Source organism: Schistocerca nitens, chromosome 2, assembly GCF_023898315.1.
Source record: "Schistocerca nitens isolate TAMUIC-IGC-003100 chromosome 2, iqSchNite1.1, whole genome shotgun sequence".
NCBI lineage: Eukaryota > Metazoa > Arthropoda > Insecta > Orthoptera > Acrididae > Schistocerca > Schistocerca nitens.
Genome location: NC_064615.1, coordinates 430,750,225 through 430,771,967, shown reverse-complemented (window position 1 = coordinate 430,771,967; position 21,743 = coordinate 430,750,225). Strand labels below are relative to the sequence as shown.

The 21,743-nt window shown below is 43.2% G+C and overlaps 1 protein-coding gene and 1 non-coding gene across 2 annotated transcripts in view; both read right to left on the bottom strand.

Annotated features, from left to right (window-relative positions):
* LOC126236296 (macrophage mannose receptor 1-like) overlaps window positions 1–21,743 on the bottom strand; it is a 54,282-nt gene that overhangs the window by 14,224 nt on the left and 18,315 nt on the right. Inside the window, exons 3-4 of the mRNA XM_049945488.1 lie at window positions 16,089–16,119; window positions 368–619 (exon numbers count right to left, since the gene is read on the bottom strand). Of these exons, the coding sequence (XP_049801445.1) occupies window positions 368–619; window positions 16,089–16,119 (283 nt within the window). The remainder of the gene's footprint in view (window positions 1–367; window positions 620–16,088; window positions 16,120–21,743) is intronic.
* Trnag-acc (transfer RNA glycine (anticodon ACC)) lies at window positions 77–148 on the bottom strand. Its single transcript has one exon. It is a non-coding gene; the product is annotated as a tRNA-Gly (tRNA).

Genomic DNA, 21,743 nt, shown 5'->3' with positions numbered 1-21,743 from the left:
ACATTTTAGATGAGGCCGCATCGGCGACTTGCGAGTCAATGATGATGAAAATGATGATGAAGGACACACAACACCCAGTCACCTGCCGGGAATCGAACCCGGGCCTCCTGCGTGGTAGGCAGTAACGCTACCGCTACGCTACGGAGGCGGACATTGTGATTCATGTGATGTGACAATCAATATTCACATGTTACTGAAGTGATCTGCACGGTTAAAAATGTATTCCAGAGTGACTCAGAAATAAAACACAAGAAAATATGAATTTACAACGAAGGAAGCAATAGTCGGATTTTAAGCTAAATGAGTAATTATTGTTTTTAAACATCAAACAAGCCAAATATAGAAATTAAACTGTAACTGATATTACCATCCATTCCTACGAATACGCCCTCGCTGACTCGGTCTGAGATTCCAACGTAGGCGTACCATATCCCCTTCTCTTTGGGGAAGATCTGCTTCAGGCCGTCATAGGCGTAGCGGTCCGGTGGCACCGCCAGCTGCGCCCCCTCGTCTTCGCAGAACTTCTTGGCGGCCGCCCACGGTTTGAAGATGCGGTACAGCCTGATGAGCCCATAGCCGGGCACGTAGTTGTAGCCCGGAGGGATCTCCGGCACCTCGGCTGCAACAACACGTTCACCCTACTGCACAGAGGTTTACTTTGTTACGGAGAAACTGTCTTATTTGAGGATGTGACCTTATCAAGAATAATATATTCGCACCTGTGAAGCATTGCTAGCACAAGCTGATCATTTTAGTACCCCCATAAATTCAGGGATAGGCTCATATCTGGAGAACATAGAGATAGGATATTTCTAAAATTTTGCATAATGTTCGTTAAACTAACCGGCATGTTTGTTGTAGACCTCGGTAACGGGAAACTGTAATTCCCATGGACTGCAGAAGAACTGCGAATGTCAACGGATAAACGCCTATTCCGTTCTTCACTCAGAGTGTGACTACAGAGTAAAGTTAGTGCATGCAGAAATGTCTCGATATTCTGTCGTTTTAAATCGATCTCAATAAGTAATGCGCAACCGTGATGCAAAGCACGTAATGAGGAAGCGATGTCGCATGTTTGTGGACCACTGTACCTTGTTGTTAAGATGAACGCACGGCTACAAGTAGGCTGCAACGACTGAAATCCAACCATCAACTAGTAACAAAAGGTAACGTAATGATTTGCGACTCAATGTGGCCGCTGAAGAAACTACAAAAAGGTGGGAATTTAAGGAGATGGGACCTAGATATACTGACTAAACCAGAGGTTGTACAGAGCTTCAGCGAGAGCATAAGGGAACAATTGACAGGAATGGGGGAAAGAAGTACAGTAGAAGAAGAATGGGTAGCTCTGAGGCATGAAACAGTGAAGGCAGCAGAGGATGTAAAAAGACGAGAGCTAATAGAAAACCTTGGGTAACAGAAGAAATATTTAATTTAATTGATGAAAGGAGAAAATATAAAAACGCAGTAAATGAAGCAGGCAAAAAGAAATACAAACGTCTCAAACATGAGATCGACAGGAAGTGCAAAATGGCTAAGCAGGGATGGCTAGAGGACAAATGTAAGGATGTATAGGCTTATCTCACTAGGAGTAAGACAGATACTACCTACAGGAAAATTAAAGAGACCTTTGGAGAAAGGGAGCCACTTGCATGAATATCACTCAGTTCTAAGCAAAGAAGAGAAAGGAGAAAGGTGGAAGGAGTAAGAGGGTCTATACAAGGGCGATGTACTTGAGGACAATATTATGGAAATGGAAGAGGATGTAGATGAAGATGAAATGGGAGATACGATACTGCGTGAAAAGTCTGACAGAGCACTGAAAGATCTGAGTCGAAACAAGGCCCCGGGAGTAGACAACACTCCACTGGAACTACTGACGGCCGTGGGGGAGCCAGTCCTGACAAACCTCTACCATCTGGTGAGCAAGATGTATGAGACAGGCGAAATACCCTCAGACTTCAAGAAGAATATAATAATTCTTATCCCAAAGAAAGCAGGTGTAGACAGATGTCAAAATTACCGAAATATCAGTTTAAAAAGTCACAGCTGCAAAATACTAACACGAATTCGTTACAGACGAATGGAAAAACTGGTAGAAGCTGACCTCGGGGAAGATCAGTTTGCATTCCGTAGAAATGTTGGTACACGTGAGGTAATACTGAACCTACGACTTATCTTAGAAAATAGATTAAGGAAACGCAAACCTAGGTTTCTAGCATTTGTAGACTTAGAGAAAGCTTTTCACAATGTCGACTGGAATACTGTCTTTCAAATTCTGAAGGTGGCAGGGGTAAAATACAGGGAGCGAAAGGCTTTTTACAATTTATACAGAAACCAGATGGCAGTCGAGGGGCATGAAAGGGAAGCAGTGGTTGGGAAGGCAGTGAGACAGGGTTGTAGCCTCCCCCCGATGTTATTCAATCTGTATATTGAGCAAGCAGTGAAGGAGGGCGGAGGAGGAGATTAGTGTTTAACGTCCCGTCGACAACGAGGTCATTAGAGACGGAGCGCAAGCTCGGGTGAGGGAAGGATGGGGAAGGAAATCGGCCGTGACCTTTCAAAGGAACCATCCCGGCATTTGCCTGAAGCGATTTAGGGAAATCACGGAAAACCTAAATCAGGATAGCCGGAGACGGGATTGAACCGTCGTCTTCCCGAATGCGAGTCCAGTGTGCTAACCACTGCGCCACCTCGCTCGGTAAGCAGTGAAGGAAACAAAAGAAAAATTCGGAGTAGGTATTACAATCCATGGAGAATAAATAAAAACTTTGAAGTTCGCCGATGACATTGTAATTCTGTCAGAGACAGCAAAGGACTTGGAAGAGTAGTTGAACGGAATGGACAGTGTCTTGAAAGGAGAATATAAGATGAACATCAACAAAAGCAAAAGAAGGATAATGGATTTAGTCGAATTAAGTCGGGTGATTCTGAGGGAATTAGATTACTAAATGAGACACTTAAAGTAGTAAAGGAGTTCTGCTATTTCGGGAGCAAAGTAACTGATGATGACCGAAGTTGAGAGGATATAAAATGTAGACTGGCAGTGGCAAGGAAAGCATTTCTGAAGAAGAAGAGAAAGAGTATAGATTTAAGTGCCAGGAAGTCGTTTCTGAAAGTATTTGTATGGTGTGTAGCCATGTATGGAAGTGAAACATGGACGATAAATAGTTTGGACAAGAAGAGAATAGAAGCTTTCGAAATGTGGTGCTACAGAAGAATGCTGAAGATTAGAGGGATAGATAACATAACTAATGAGGAGATATTGAATAGAATTGGGGAAAAGAGGAGTTTGAGGCTCAACTTGACAAGAAAAGGGACCGGTTGGTAGGACATGTTCTGACGCATCAAGGGATGACAAATTTAGCATTGGATGGCAGCGTGGAGGGTAAAAATCGTAGACTGAGACCAAGAGATGAATACACTAAGCAGATTCAGAAGGATGTAGATTGCAGTTGGTACTGGGAGATCAGGAAGCTTGCACAGGATAGAGTAGCATGGAGAGCTGCATCAAACCAGTCTCAGGACTGAAGACCACTACAATAACAACAACGTGGCCGCTCCGAAGATGCCGACAATGCTGCGCAGGAGTAACGGCAATGGTCTCGCTTGCGAGGAATTGAGGTTGAGATCACTTAAGCCGTTCTAACTTAACGTTTGCTGAAGACGTACAAGCTCACATCTACCGGCTTACTTTATGGTTTCGCAGACAAGTTCACAACTGATTACATCACAGTTGCAACAACTGAAGTATCTTATTTTTTTGCAACAAACTACCTTTCCCAATTGGTACAGGGCTCTACCACCCCTGATGTCACATTAAATACCGTTACAGTGAGTCCAAAAAGTATTGGTCTACCTGCATAACTTTAAGAAAACAAAGTCAGTGTAACGAGAAAAGATATGTATACAAAATCTGAAGAGCAGTCATGTAAGAGGTACCTCGGAAAGTCATTTTTGTTGAAAAGCAAGGAAAGGAATACATCAAAATCGACAGCAAGGTTAACAAAATAGAAAATGTAATTCAAGAGCTAGTTCATAAACTATTCGTCCACCTTCTAAACATTCCGAAATTCTGCGCGCAGTGATTAAAACATAATGCTTACCCACGGCACACATTAGAGTCAACCGTGCGCGGCCCCACTCTATCGCCTTTTGTGGTTCTGAACGACGCCGAAACAGTGGAATTAGCACCATGATAATGAGACAATGCTGATCGAAAGAAAACTTACTCTGCGATTAGATAATGAGTGCAAATCTTCTTACGAGATTGCTAAAGTAGTCGGTAGACCTAGATCGATGGTTTAGTCGATAATAGACCGATTTTGCGCAACAAAATCACTAAGAAACTAACCACATACCGGACGCCCTCACACTTTCACTGATGCATACACAGACGACTACAAGCAGTAATAGCTGCAAAGGGGAACCCCACTAAAGATTAATTTTTGTAATAGAAATCATAGTTTCAGACTGTAAATTAAGAAAAATATGAGTGGACGAATACTTTTTAAAGTAGCCCTTGAATAAACTCTCCATTTTGTCCAATTTGTTATCGCTATGTATGTATTTATTTCCTTGTCCATCAATAACAAGGACTTACCACGGTTCGTTGCATATGGCTGGATGTTCACATTTTATGTTCGCTTCCTTTCACGTGACAAATACTTAGTTTCTTTAAAAAATTACAACTAGACGAATACTTTTTGGATTCACTGTATTTGGTGACTCCTCTTAACAATGTGTAGTAACTTTTTCATTTGGAAAATTGCTTTTTTATTACTATTGTCATTTTTTTATTTCTACAAATAATCTCTAGAAACCTCTTAAAATATGAAGTATTTGTTAGTGAATCTAACGTCTCTATGTCAGTTGATCGGTTGTTTATTTTTGAAGAGAGACAGAGGCAGATTCAGGGAGCACTTGATTTAGCTACTGCTTTGTTGGAAGAAAAGTAGTTTATTAGGTTAACGTCCTGGTGACGTGTTCTTTCGAGCAAAGGTCATAGCTGTGATGAACAAGAACATATCCGAAAATACGTAATGACCCCTCTTGGCAGAGTCACACCTGAACTCTTCTGAGATGGTTGTAGGAAGTGTTGGGAAACCAAATTAGGCTGACCTTCCGGGAGAATGGGGCCATCCGTAAATTACGTCACACGTTAAGGGAGAGGAAAGGGGTCAACAAGGTTTAATATCGTGTTACAAGAGGGGGAGAGTGGGGGGCGAGTCTTAAGCTTAGTGAGGCTACATATATAAATTATTGCTTACTTTCATATTACAACTCTAACGAATACCATTAAAACATTACAATTCTATCATTATTATTCACTAAGGTTTAAATTTGTTTGTATGACTTTTTGGCACACGGAGGCCGCGCGATGTGGTTGTTGCTCACTTACGCTATACCACGGTGTAGCTCGTCGGCCGCCTTTGACATACGCCGAAAGGCCAATACCGCCTTTGTGGCTCTGACAAAAACCGCCACCGCTCCGATTAGGTCTATGTGGAATTGTTTATATCATCCATTCAAAACTGGACTTTTCGATTTATCTACCTAATTTAAAATGAACAAAACGAGAGAATTAAATATTCTCTATCGAAAACTGTACGAAGTATACAGTGCAGAATTTTGTGATAAAAATAAACAAAACATATAAGACGAAATTAACACCATAGAGCGAAGTTTGAAAAACAGTGACAATGTTGAAGACGAAGTGCTTTCGACAATCAGAGAATTGCAAATAAAACCGAGGAAAAAGAAAATGGCAACTACAGATTTTTCCCGAAAATTTCTTCTTCGTAAAAATCACGAAAACTATGATAACCCAAAATGTCACTTCCCTTAATCTCGTTCACCACCGACTCTATGTGGCATGTTTCCCAAACTAGCAAAGCTCAAGTCATTCGCAACCGTCATAACATTTGCAATTCGCTGTGCGTTTTCACTTCAGCCCTCAGTTCTCATTGTAGGTATGTAAACAACGTAAAAGGATATAGGTCCGCTTCACGCGAGCCACCGAGATATGCTGCTCTCCAGCGCACCGTGCCTTCACACTGCACTTCTGGAAAGAAAAGAGGCTGCTTTGTCTCCGCGCTGCACCGCAACTAAAGGTTTACGAAATAGGTAGCCAATTTATCCAACTGTGTGACGGCAACAAATGGAAAACATACGCATGTCAAACAAAGGCAGCTGATTGTGGGTCGTTGTACTTTGACAATGAAAACATTTTTTGGATATTGTTGTTGGCCATGTGTGATTCCCACCGCAGTCTCATGTTTTTTGAGGTTGGAGCAAATAGAAGATCGCCAGACTGAACTGCGTTCAACAATTGATTGCTTCATAACAAGTGAATTGGCAATGAAACTACACTCCTGGTCATTAAAATTGCTACACAACGAAGATGCCGTGCTACAGACGCGCAATTTAACCGACAGGAAGAAGATGCTGTGATATGCAATTGGTTAGCTTTTCAGAGCATTCACACAAGGTTGGCGCCGGTGGCGAAACCTACGTGCTGACATAAGGAAGGTTTCCAAACGATTTTTCATACACAAACAGCAGTTGACCGGTGTTGCCTGGTGAAACGTCGTTGTGATGGCTCGTGTAAGGAGGAGAAATGCGTACCATCACGTTTCTGACTTTGATAAGGGTCGGATTGTAGCCTACCGCGATTGCGGTTTATCGCATCGCGACATTGTTGCTCGCGTTGGTCGAGATCGAATGACTGTTAGCGGAATATGGAATCTGTGGGTTCAGGAGGGTAATACGGAACGCCGTGCTGGATCCCAACGGCCTCGTATCACTAGCAGTCCAGATGACAGGCATCTTATCCCCATGGCTGTAACGGATCGTGCAGCCACGTCTCGATCCCTGAGTCGACAGATGCGGCGTTTGCAAGACAACAACCATCTGCAAGAACTTTTCGACGACGTTTGCAGCAGCATGGACTATCAGCTCAGAGACCATGGCTGCTGTTACCCTTGACTCTGCATTACAGACAGGAGCGCCTGCGATGGTGTACTCAACGACAACCCTGGGTGCACGAATGGCAAAACGTTATTTTTTCGGATGAATCCAGGTTCTGTTTACAGCATCATGATGGTGGCATCCGTGCTTGGCGACATCGCGGTGAACGCACATTGTAAGCGTGTATTCGTCATCGCCATACTGGCGTATCACCCGGCGTGATGGTATGGGGTGCCATTGGTTACACGTCTCGGTCACCTCTTGTTCGCATTGAAGGTACTTTGAGCAGTGGACGTTACATTTCAGATGTGTTACGACCCGTGGGTCTACCCTTCAATCGATCCCTGCGAAACCCTACATTTCAGCAGGATAATGCACGACCGCATGTTGCAGGTCCTGTACGGGCCTTTCTGGATACAGAAAATTTTCGACTGCTGCCCTGGCAAGCACATTCTCCAGACCTCTCACCAATTGAAAACGTCTCGTCAATGGTGGCCTAGTGGCCCAGCAACTGGCTCGTCACAATACACCAGTCACTACTCTTGATGAACTGTGGTATCTTGTTGAAGCTGCATGGGCAGCTGTACTTGTACACGCCATCCAAGCTCTGTTTGACTCAATGCCCAGGCGTATCATCTACATCTACATTTATACTCCGCAAGCCACCCAACTGTGTGTGGCGGAGGGCTCTTACGTGCCACTGTCATTACCTCTCTTTCCTGTCCCACTCGCGCACGGTTCGCGGGAAGAACGACTGCCGGAAAGCCTCCGAAGCCTCCGTGCGCGGTCGAATCTCTCTAATTTAACAATCGTGATCTCCTCTGGAGGTATAAGTAGGGGGATGCAATATATTCGATACCTCATCCAGAAACGCACCCTCTCGAAACCTCGACAGCAAGCTACACCGCGATGCAGAGCGCCTCTCTTGCAGAGTCTGCCACTTGAGTTTGCTAAACATCTTCATAACGCTATCACGCTTAGCAAATAATCCTGTGACGAAACGCGCCGCTCTTCTTTGGATTTTCTCTATCTCCTCCCCCAACCCGATCTGGTACGGATCCCACATTGATGAGCAATACTCAAGTATATATCGAACGAGTGTTTTGTAAGCCACCTCCTTTGTTGATGGACTACATTTTCTAAGGACTCTCCCAATGAATCTCAACCTGGCACCCACCTTACCAACAATTAATTTTATATGATCATTCCACTTCAAATTGTTCCGTACGCATACTCCAGATATTTTACAGAAATAACTGCTACCAGTGTTTGTTGTGCTATCATATAATCATACATACATATATATATATATATATATATATATATATATATATATATATATATATATATGGTTTCCCAGCTATCTTGTCCACCCAAAATATCTCTGGAAACGTTCCAAAGAAGTTTAAAGAAACGTCATTAAATTATGGCTCTAAGAATGTACTAAAACCAGCTAGGTATCGACCCCGTAGGGATCGTGAGGACGAGATTAATTACAGCATGTACGGAGGCATTAAAAATCATTCTTCCCGAGCTCCATTTGTGAATGGAACGAGAAAAACTTTAATAACTGGTACAATTGAACGTACCCTCTGCCATGCACTTTGTAGCGGTTCTGAAAATATGAAAATATAGGTGTAGATTTAGATGGAATTCAGGCAGTGACTTACACATGCCGATCCAAGCTGAGACGATTGCATTAAAAGAGTGACCCTCACTGTCAGAAGAGCACAATCTGTTCCCAGTTTCCTGCTGACATAGTTCTGCTGGTGCATGACAGGGTTCGAGTGAAAAGACACGGCAACTGGAAACGTATTCCAAAGCTGAAGTACACGGGACAGTACGATTCTTGTGGAGAAGGAATTCGTGAAAAAGAGGCGTGGAAAAGTAAACATCAGTGTTCTCCAGCACGACAATCCAACACCCCACACGTCGCGCTCATCACAAGCTTCGCTTCAATGCTTTCGATGGGAGATTTGGAAACATCCTCCATACAGTGCACTGTGCGATTTCCAATTGTTTTGATAGCTAAAGGGACATAGTGTGAAAGAGATTTGTCAATGATGAGGATGTTCACAAGCCATTCTCGAAAGGCTTCGTGGCCAAGGTGCGAATTTTTCTCGTCGAGGGATTGAACGGTTGTTAGAAGGCTCAAACCGTTGTTTGTAGATACTAGGCGACTTTTTTGAAACATAGGGTCGTGTGTCTATGTCACGTGTTGCGCAGAATTTAGAAACTCTTATTAGACCTGTCATAATAATATATAACTTACTTTTGAAGTCCTTTCGTATAAGCATTCATTGATTATTAGCCATTTCAGGAGTCTGTAAAACGTGACTTAATGGTCAAGAAATGAGTGAGGAATGAAGGCCTCACCAATAATCACAGCCAGCTTTTCTGTCACATATTGTTTGGGCGTTTGTGACAGCTTCGCGTTTATCACAGTGCGAAAGAAAATCTGTCATTACTTACTGACAGACTTTCACATTAAATTGTATGGTGTGACTGCAGGAAACCATGAAATAGTTAATCACTAATCGGTCTACTGTGTTGGACGGAACTAGGGACGTAGAGGGAAGTAGAATGAGGCTGTTACTCTCGAACGTAGGACTTCCTCTGTAGAGGACGACCACAAAAGGTGTTCAAAAAAATGGTTAAAATGGCTCTGAGCACTATGGGACTCAACATCTGAGGTCATCAGTGCCCTAGTACTTAGAACTAACCTAAGGACATCACACACATCCATGCCCGAGGCAGGATTCGAACCTGCGACCGTAGAAGTCACGCGGTTCCGGACTGAAGTGCCTGGAACCGCACGGCCACCGCGGCCGGAAAAAGGTGTTCCAAAGCTCTCTTGGTCACAGTATACATTGTCAAAATACAGGAACATGTAAACAATTTACAGAACAGTGAGGTACAGCAAAAAATATGCGTTTGGGGCAAGAGTCAGATTCAGTGCTAGTAGAACCAACAGCATGGTGTAACTGACTAATCGCTTAAAAGTCGTCAACCTGAACAAATGTCACTAATGGACACAAGTAGTTGCACGTGTTAGCTATTGCAGCACACGTGTCACGCGTCATCAGCACTGAGTAACCACTGGAGGAAAGCTAGATTGACTGATGAGGCACAGTGATACACCCTAGTTTGGCATCTGATGGTTTAAACTTTGAGTAAACATGCGTGGCCTACGTAACAGAAATCTTTGTTTGTACTGAGTAGATCCGTCCGTGACAACGCCTCATCTGCTGTACCTGGCCGGCTTGTGTGGCCACGCGGTTAAAGGCGCTACAGTCTGGAACCGCGCGACCGCTACGGTCGCAGGTTCGAATCCTGCCTCGGGCATGGATGTGTGTGATGTCCTTAGGTTAGTTAGGTTTAAGTAGTTCTAAGTTCTAGGGGACTGATGACCTCAGATGTTTAGTCCCATAGTGCTCAGAGCCATTTGAACCATTTTGCTGTACCTGCCGGAAAAACAAGATTTCACAAGTTGCTTGTGTATTCTGTGTGTTCGCCAAAATGATTTCTGTTTACGCAAGACGAAATCGCACATATCTGCGACGAATGTCCTTTCATGGTGCGACTTCTCTTAATATGTAGTGTTTTTGGAACTACCCAGTGACTCATCGACTCGCTACATAGACCATCAACATCCATTACCAAATAGAACAAGAAGTCACAACATGCAGTATGGTCGCACAAATCAGATCTACAGCCGTTAACGGATCCCAGCAGCGCCACGTCAACTGGCTGCTGTATGACTGTGAAGTGGAAAGCTACACGATGCCAAACACTTAACTTACAGCACAATATACCTCTATGTACTTCAGTCATCTTGGTCATCTTGTCCCGACGTCGCTTCTTTTTTTATCATGTTGTTGTTGTTGTTGTTGGGAACTTCAGTCCAAAGACTGGTCTGATGAAGCTCTCCATGCTACTTTCATCTTCCCCGAATAGCTATTGTAACATGCATCATTTTGAATATGCTTACTATACTCGTCTCTTGGTCGTCCTCTACCATTATTACCGTCCACACTTTCATCCAGTACTGAATTGGTGAGCCTTTGCTGTCTCAGAATTTGGCCTATAAACTCATTTCTTTTATGAAATGACAATTAAATGGACACCCTAGCTGCAAACAGGCGTTGATGTACTTCATTGGGGACATGTTGAAAATGTGTGCCCCGACCGGGACTCGAACCCGGGATATCCTGCTTACATGGCAGACGCTCTATCCATCTGAGCCACCGCGGGCACAGAGGATAGTGCGTCTGCAGGGACTTATCCCTTGCACGCTCCCCGTGAGATCCACATTCCCAACATGTACACACCACTACATTCGTAGTGCGCCTAATAGATGTTTGCCCATCATACTCATTACTCGTGGAAGATTAATCTACCAAGTCCCGTACGAGTTCGGGCATAGCGTGTGCGTTCGCACAAGAAGGTCAATGGCCGGGAAGCCATATTTTAACTATATATGCCGGTAGTATCTGTTCCCGAAAGAACAGTTACCGTGGATGACCATGCAGCTTTGCTAGAAATGAAAGCGTGCAACGGATAAGTCCCTGCAGACGCACTATCCTCTGTGCCCGGGGTGGCTCAGATGGATAGAGCGTCTGCGATGTAAGCAGGAGATCCCGGGTTCGAGTCCCGGTGGGGGTACACATTTTCAACATGTCCCCAATGAAGTACATCAACGCCTGTTTGCAGCTAGGGTGTCCATTTAATTGTCATTTCATTTCTAGCAAAGCTGCATGTTCATCCACGGTAACTGTTCTTTCGGGAACAGATACTACTGGCATATATCATTTCTTTTAGTCAGGATGGGCCACAAATTTCTTTTATCCCCATTTATGTTCATTACCACCACATTAGTTACGTGATTTACCCATCTATCTGCAGCATTTTTCTGTAGCAATATATTTCAAAAGCCTCTGTTCTCTTCTTGGCTAAACTGTTTATCGTCCAAGCTTCACTTCCATACAACGCTACACTCGAGACAAATAGTTCAGGATGATTCCCTAATACTATATTCGATGTTAACAAATTTCGCTACTTCAGAAACACTTCTCCTGTCATTGCCAGTCTACATTTTATATCCTGTTTATTTCAACCATCATATGTTATTTTGCTACCCAAACAGGAAACCTCATCTACTAATTTAAGTGTTTCGTTTCCTAATCTAATTGACCCAGCATCGCCTTACTTAATTCGTCTAAATTCCATTACCCTCTTGCTTTTGTTGAAGTCCATCTTATATCCTCTTTTCAAGACAGTGTCCGTCCATTCAGCCGTTCTTTCAAGTCTTTAGCTGTCTCTTCATAGAATTACAATGTCGTCGACCAACCTCAACGTTTTATCCCTTCTCGCTGAACTTTAATTTCTACTCTTTAGTTTTCTTTACTGCTTGCTGATTGTACAGATTGAATAACATCGGTATCTTCCGTCTCGTTTCAGTACAAGTTGTAAATAGCCTTTGGATCCCTGTATTTTACCCTGCTACATTCAGGATCTGAAAGAGTATATTCCGGACAACATTGCTGTGAACATAGTTTTGACTCTCCTTAACTTATCCCCTAAGAGAATTCGTAGGGTCAGTAATTCCTCACCTGTTCCTACATTTGTCCAGAGTCCAAACTGATCTTCCCCGAGTTCGGCTTCTACCAATTTTTTCACTCTTGTGTAAAGAATTCGTATCAGTATTTTACCCTCCCGCCTGAGGTTCAAGTCCTCCCTCGGGCATAGGTGGGTGTGTTTTCCTTAGCATTAGTTAGTTTAAGTAGTGTGTAAGTCTAGGGACAGATGACCTTCACAGTTTGATCCCTTAGGAATTCACACACAGTATTTTACCACCACGACATACTGATAGGCTCTGAGAAATAATATTCACAGCTGCCAGTACCTGCTTTCTTTGGAATATTAATTATTAAATTATTGTTGAAGCGCGAGGGTATTTCGCCTCTCTCATACATCTTGCACACCAGGTGAAATACTTATCTCATGGCCGGCTCTTCCCTGGGTACCAGTAGTTCTGACTCCCGGGGACATAATTATACAGACTGATGTTGTTCAGTGCTGTCTCAAATTCTGCTTGCAGTGTAACTTCCCATCTCATCTTCATCTACTTCCTCTTCCCTTTCTATAATATTGCCGTCAAATCCATGTATCTTGTACAGCTCCTCTATAAACTCCATCTTTCAGGTTTCCCTTCCTTGCTTAGTATTGTTTTTTTCTATCTATGCTCTTTATATTCGTACAGTAGCTTCTCTTTTCTACAAAGGCCTGTTTAACGTTCCTTTAGGCTATGTCTATACGTCCCCTAGTTACGTATGCTTCTATATCGTCACAGTTGTCCTCTAGCCATTTTGCAGTTCCTGTCAATCTCAGTTATTTAGATGTTTGTGTATCATTTCGCTTGCTTAATTTACTGCGTTTTAATATTTTCTCTTTTCATTAGTTAAATTCAATATCTCCTGTGTTATCCAACAGTTTCCATTATGTCTTCTCTTTTTATCTATTGTTTATCCTCTGCTGCTTTCACTATTTCATCTCTCAAAGCCATCCAGTCGTCTTCTACTGTACTCTTTTCCCCTGTTCTAGTCAATTATTGCCTAATGCACCCACTGAAATTCTCAAAAACCTCTGCTTCTTTCAACTTAACTGAGACTCATCTCCCTGCTTTCCTACCTTTCTTCGAATTCTTCCGTTTTAATCTGATGTTCATAACCAATAAATTGTGACCAGAGTCCACACCTACTTTTGGAAATGCCTGACAGCTTTAAATGTGATTAAGAGATTCTGCCTTACCGTTACATAGTCTATCAGAAATCTTCCGATGCCTCCTGATCTTTCCCAAATCTACATCCTTCTTTCATGACTCTTAAACCAAGTATTACGAATGATTATATTAGTGTCTGAGCAGATTTCTATCGCTCGGCTTCCACTGTTTTCATTTCTTTCCCCCGATTTCTATTCTTGAACTACTTTCGCTTCTCTTCCTACAACGGGATTCCAGTTAAATTTTCTTCTCCCTTAATTATCTGAAATATCCATTTTATGTCATTTGTTTAAATATCTTCATCTGTGGAGTTAGGTGGCATATAAACTTGGACCTCTGTGGTGTGTTTTGGCTTCTTGTCTATGTCGGCTACGAGGCTGGCATATAAACCTGTACTACTGTGATGGGTGTTAGCTTTGTATCTGTCTTGTTCACGATAATGCATGCACTGTGCTGCCCATAGAAGCTTACCCGCATTACTATTTTCATATTCATTATTAGAACAGAAGTCCTGTTTATCCGCCACCGCCCACAAATCGCCACTATATGGAACTTCAATCTATACATTTCCCTTTTTAAATTTTCTAACCTTTCTGCCACATTAAGGGATCTAACATTCCATGGTCGGACCTTGGAGTGCCAGCTTTGTTTTTCCTGATGACGACATAATCCTGAGCAGCCCTCAACAGGATATTTCTATGTGGGACTACTTTACCTAAGGAATATTTTATCCAAGAGAATTCCAGCATCATTTAATCATACAGTACAGCTACATGCCCTCAGGAAAAATAGCTGCGTTTGTTTCCCCTTGCTTTCAACCATTCGCAGTACTGGCGCAAAAAGCCATTTAGGTTGATATAGGCCCCAACAGTCAATCATCCAGTCTGTTGCCCCTGCAACTACTGAAAAGGCTGCTGCCCCTCTTCAGGAACCACAGGTTTGTTTCGCCTATCAACAGATGCCGCTCCCCCCCCCCCGCCCCCCCACCCCCACCCCCTCCCTTGCACCCCGCACCCCATCTCACTTTGTGGCTGCACCTACGTATGGCTGTCTAATCGTAGACGAACGCAAGTTGTGTCAACGCTGCTAGGTCCATGGTTCATGGCGGGGAGGGACTTTTGGCTTAAGAGTCAGCATATTTTAATATACAGCATTCAACGGAGAAATAACTAAGCTAAATGGTTGCAAATAAATTTGAATACATTGTTTATTACAAGGTATGCGTACCAAACTCTGAAACTATTTAGTTTTTGACTTGAGCATGTGTGCTCATAGTTTTGACTATGGACAGCTCGCAATATAACTGTACGATGGTTAAAATTTGATTCTGATGAAGACATTCTTAGAGGTGTCGACAACTAGGTCAATGTATTAAAAATTATTTGCAACCTGTTGTCTGAGTTATTTCTCCGTTGAAATTTGTATACAGTTGCTGAGAGACAGCCATCTTTAAAACAGTATATATATGGCATTGGTCATATTACCTTCAGTAATAAATTCAAGTTTCGCTTTTTTATCATTATTTTGTCTTCTCCTAGAAAAATGGGAGCTTGTGACACAAAACACGCTAACAGTAGATACAAACGGATTCAAGTCCACTTGTATGAAATTATGTATGTAATTGAAAAGAAATGCATTTGTTGCATACTAACATCACAAGGTCTTGCAGTTTATGGACTGTTTTTGAGGACGAATGTTTTCATTACATTTTCTTCTCCCATATTGTTGATAGAAAAAGCGTCTCACTCTTGTAATGAAATTAAGAGATTTTTTGCAGGTTATACAGTTGTTTATACTTTAACACTGTACAGGACCAGTGTTTAAGAGAGATAGTGCAAGTCATAGAAGGCTTCAGTTATCTTTGTATTAGCCGACTGATGTCAGAACACTGGACTTCAGATATTAGAAAGTGTATAAGAATGTGGAAGCACACTACATAAGGAAATAAGAATAACACCTTGGATAATGAAAGTAAAAAAAATACTTCAATAATAATTATTTGCTACAGTAACTTAGAAAAGCAATACAGTGAAACAGTCGACAAGGAAAATTGCTTGTTTGTTACATTTACACCGATATAAGTAAGCTTGCTTAACTCTATAACAGTCGACAACTTGTTGTTACTTTTTCCGACTACGAACATGGTAACCTTACAGTTACCGGAAGTATTAATCTTAAACAATGTTGGAAGAGATTTGAATAAAACTCAACGCTCTTACCTATATAGATATTATAAATATTTAGACTTACTTAAATATTACAATTATAGAGAATATGACGATTTCATTGTGACTGTAGTCGTGTTATTGTATTAAATATTGTCTCAAACTTGACTCACCTTTTCCGCAAGAAACACCAGAGGCATCATTCTGCAAAAAGTACAAAAATACATTGAAATTTAATATTGTTTGTTTTCTTGTAAACTGGTTCACGTAACACTACAGGCAGTGATTAATGAGTGTTTATGAGTTACAATCACATAAATGAAAGCTTTTAATTGGGCCACAGGAGGTATAAGTCTGTACGGAATTACTGTCCAGAAACCTACCGTTACCGTACTGCAGGAAAGATAGTGAAACGACGTATCCAACTCTTTCGTGTCAGCTGAATGATATACGTTTGACAATTCACTGTTTGATTTGTTTGTTATCAATAACTTAATTTAATGTCAGTTTCTGTTTTATTAGTAAACCAATATTTTTACATAATCTGTACAGTAAAGCACAATAGTAAATAGAAAACTGCATTAAGTTTAATTCCATTGCCATAAATGGTAATTTACAGCAAAAGAGAAAATCTACGATAGTAGTGTAAGTTGAATGAATAAATTAAGTTTTGTGCCATGGCTGGGACTTGCTGACCATTACAGCACAGCAGCGCTATGGGTAACATTCCTGCATGGACTACCCAAGTCCAGTGGAACACAAACTTCCATTCATATCTTCAGCTTATTTTCCACTAAATTGTCACTATTGCCAGGGCTCTCCAGCACTGGAACAACACCCCAGCGTTGGATATAATGGAGAAATCTTGTACCTCAGGTGACCGTATAGATCTTATAATTACATTTTCCTCAAGACATTTAACTGTCATCTTTATCTGCGGAATGGTGCAGCCTGAATAAATGAATTAAATTTGTGCCATGGCCGCGGCTTGAACCAAGGTCTCCTTGTTTACTTTTAACTCATTTATTCAGCATAGACCAACAATAACGCGATGAAGGGGGAAAACAAGCTGAAGATAAGAAATTTGTGTTGGGGAAGGCATTGGACTGTAGTAATCTGTGCAGCAATGTTAGCCATAGTGCTGCGGTCATGTCATGGTTGCTGGTACGGTAGCTCAGCGTGTTCGGGCAGAAGGTTAGCTATCCTCTGCAATAAAAAAAAAAACTGAGTGAACGGATCAACGTAGAATCTGAACGGGTGTCATCTGACGTCCATCCCGAACGAATTCAACGAATAATATAGAACAATATGAGATAAAAAAATAAATGGTCAGTATTTCTGCTTAGTAAGCAAAGAAACGTGGGTTCAAGTCCTGGCCATGGCACAAATTTTAATTCATTTACTCAGCTTACACTATAATCGTACATAAAGATGACACTTAAATGTCTCAACGAAACTGTAAATATACGATCTATACATGAGAAAATGTTGAAGGCTGTATCGACACTAGAAACAACAGCAATATAACAGTGGCCAGAAGAAAAGATGAAAAGACGAAGAAGTACAAGAAGGTACTTTGCACAATCATCTGAGAAGTCATCTGGCTCGGGAAGAGTAGGGTGGCGCACTCAGTCAAAGACGTTTTGCTCCTCACCTTTTGACTTAATAAAGCAGGTCTTCATAGTGAAGATAATGGGGAAAATAGAACAAGTAAGTGAAACATATTACAAACACACTGTCCGTGGCTCGTGGTCTTGCGGTAGCGTTCTCGCTTACCGCAGGGTCCCGGGTTCGATTCCCGGCGGGGTCAGGAATTTCCTCTGCCTCGAGATAACTGGGTGTTGTGTGTCTTTCATCATCATTTCATCGTCCTTCACTCGCAAGTCGCCGTAGCGGCGTTAAAGAACATGTGGAGCGGCGCCCGAACCGCCCCGCGAGGGGTCTCCCAGCCACCAATGCCATACGCTCATTATCATTATTATTCATTATTTATTACAAACACACTCATAATCTTCCACATAGAATTAGTTAACATGAGGCATAATCATAACATTCCCAACTGCAAAAAATGTCGAAGAAAATAACTCTGCTACATTAAATTCTATTTGGTATCAGAAGACATAAAAATCCAAGAAAACTCCAGTATCTGGTAACAAGCCATATATACACTCCTGGAAATGGAAAAAAGAACACATTGACACCGGTGTGTCAGGCCCACCATACTTGCTCCGGACACTGCGAGAGGGCTGTACAAGCAATGATCACACGCACGGCACAGCGGACACACCAGGAACCGCGGTGTTGGCCGTCGAATGGCGCTAGCTGCGCAGCATTTGTGCACCGCCGCCGTCAGTGTCAGCCAGTTTGCCGTGGCATACGGAGCTCCATCGCAGTCTTTAACACTGGTAGCATGCCGCGACAGCGTGGACGTGAACCGTATGTGCAGTTGACGGACTTTGAGCGAGGGCGTATAGTGGGCATGCGGGAGGCCGGGTGGACGTACCGCCGAATTGCTCAACACGTGGGGCGTGAGGTCTCCACAGTACATCGATGTTGTCGCCAGTGGTCGGCGGAAGGTGCACGTGCCCGTCGACCTGGGACCGGACCGCAGCGACGCACGGATGCACGCCAAGACCGTAGGATCCTACGCAGTGCCGTAGGGGACCGCACCGCCACTTCCCAGCAAATTAGGGACACTGTTGCTCCTGGGGTATCGGCGAGGACCATTCGCAACCATGAAGCTGGGCTACGGTCCCGCACACCGTTAGGCCGTCTTCCGCTCACGCCCCAACATCGTGCAGCCCGCCTCCAGTGGTGTCGCGACAGGCGTGAATGGAGGGACGAATGGAGACGTGTCGTCTTCAGCGATGAGAGTCGCTTCTGCCTTGGTGCCAATGATGGTCGTATGCGTGTTTGGCGCCGTGCAGGTGAGCGCCACAATCAGGACCGCATACGACCGAGGCACACAGGGCCAACACCCGGCATCATGGTGTGGGGAGCGATCTCCTACACTGGCCGTACACCACTGGTGATCGTCGAGGGGACACTGAATAGTGCACGGTACATCCAAACCGTCATCGAACCCATCGTTCTACCATTCCTAGACCGGCAAGGGAACTTGCTGTTCCAACAGGACAATGCACGTCCGCATGTATCCCGTGCCACCCAACGTGCTCTAGAAGGTGTAAGTCAACTACCCTGGCCAGCAAGATCTCCGGATCTGTCCCCCATTGAGCATGTTTGGGACTGGATGAAGCGTCGTCTCACGCGGTCTGCACGTCCAGCACGAACGCTGGTCCAACTGAGGCGCCAGGTGGAAATGGCATGGCAAGCCGTTCCACAGGACTACATCCAGCATCTCTACGATCGTCTCCATGGGAGAATAGCAGCCTGCATTGCTGCGAAAGGTGGGTATACACTGTACTAGTGCCGACATTGTGCATGCTCTGTTGCCTGTGTCTATGTGCCTGTGGTTCTGTCAGTGTGATCATGTGATGTATCTGACCCCAGGAATGTGTCAATAAAGTTTCCCCTTCCTGGGACAATGAATTCACGGTGTTCTTATTTCAATTTCCAGGAGTGTATAAATAACTTTGTCTGCTTTTCAAATTTGCAAATTAAAACATCAGATTTATGTATGTACAAATAGTAAAGAGCATTTTCCCGTTGTATAGACAGCTAATAAAAGGCCACTGATTATGCTGATCCTTTAGCGAAACATGTCGGCGAAATAAAAAGAGACAAAAAATATATATATGTGATTTGTTCAAGGCGGACATTCTCCAAAAACAAATCTACGGGGAAGAATGTTAGGTGACTGAATTTTGTCCCTTTCCCCCAAGTTAAACGATTTAAGCAGCAAACACCAGTTGCGGAAGGAATTCGGCGTTTACAGGGTGTTACAAAAAGGTATGGTCAACATTTCAGGAAACATTCCTCACACACAAATAAAGAAAAGATGCTATGTGGACATGTGTCCGGAAACGCTTAAGTTCCATGTTAGAGCTCATTTTTGTTTCGTCAGTATGTGATCAAATTGTAAATTTTCACAATCAACATGTGTGGGCTGACGAGAATCCGCACGCAATTGTGTAAACACGTCATCAACACGGATTTTCTGTGAACGTTTGGGCTGGCGTGTCTTGATTGGGCCCCGTGTTCTTCCACCTACGCTCAATGGAGCACGTTATCGTGATTTCATACGGGATACTCTACCTGTGCTGCCAGAACATGTGCCTTAACAAGTACGACACATGATGTGGTTCATGCACGATGGAGCTCCTGCACATTTCAGTCGAAGTGTTCGTACGCTTCTCAACAACAGATTCGGTGACCGATGGATTGGTAGAGGCGGACCAATTCCATGGCCTCCACGCTCTCCTGACCTCAACCCTCTTGACTTTCATTTATGGGGGCATTTGAATGCTCTTGTCTACGCATCCCCGGTACCAAATGTAGAGACTCTTCGTGCTCGTATTGTGGACGGCTGTGATACAATACACCATTATCCAGGGCTGCATCAGCGCATCAGGGATTCCATGCGACGAAGGGTCGATGCATGTACCCTCGCTAACGGAGGGCATTTTGAACATTTCCTGTAACAAAGTGAAGTCAAGCTGGTACGTTCTGTTGCTGTGTGTTTCCATTCCATGATTAATGTGATTTGAAGAGAAGTAATAAAGTGAGCTCTAACATGGAAAGTAAGCGTTTCCGGACCATGTCCACATAACATATTTTCTTTCTTTGTGTGTGAGGAATGTTTCCTGATAATTTGGCCGTACCTTTTTGTAACACCCTGTATGAAAGCGTGAGCGAACTGAGCAAACTCAACCCCATGCCGTGCAACAAAGGCACCGCGCTTCCGCGGCCGCTGACGTATCGGCGGGGCGGTCCAGCCAAACCGCCGCGAATATCAAGAGTCCTACAGTAGTTCCAGAGATTAGCCCCTACGTTAAGACAGAAGCGAGCAGAGAAATTCATGAATCTATGTATTTATGTATAAGTATGGATTATCATAATCATGATAGTAATAATAATTATTATTATTATAATAATGATAATTTCGTGTGGCTGCATTCCCCGTGCAAGTCTCTCAATTGGACGTCGCTTTCGCGAGTAGCGTCTCCGTACCCAGTTATCCAACAGGGAAAAGGAGACCTACAGCTGAATGTGGCCTCCAAAACAAGTTTAGTTTCTGGATATTCTCCGCCATCATTGAGAGGTGTTTGCTAGGTTAAAAACAGACACAAAAGTCCGTTGTCCTACCAGGGTTTGATCCCGCGATCTTTCAGTTGTCCGTGCTCGACTAGACCACCAGGCCCGACTCGGATTCTGTTCAAGCTTCGGTGCTGTTATCCAACAGCCCTAAAACGTTTGTTAGAACAATTAGAATCTGTTGCTGTTGCGAAAAGCTGAAGTATTTAGCGCGGACACAATTACCATCTTTTTCGCTGGGAGTCTCTGGCCCCAGACCTGTATTCTGGAGAAAGTGTTTTTCGTATCTTTCTTCAATGGTGTGAACACTATGCTAGGAGATTTCTTAGATTGAGTCCTGCTGAACCTGCATTTTCGTCATCACAGGTATTTAGTCAGTGGTGGACCTGCGATTTACTATTTCATCTAATATCATAAGAACTGAGATGCGAGAACAGCTCCTACCTTGCCTGACTGCTGAACAGCGCCAGTGTGACGGAGCTTAGAGATGGTGCGCAGTGCGTAACACCGCACAGTGAATTTGTGTGCGCTAGAAACGAAAGTAGGCCAACAAATCTTCTTTACCCATCGTGTGAAAGATAACACAGAACTATTGTCTCTAAAGTTCTGAAGTT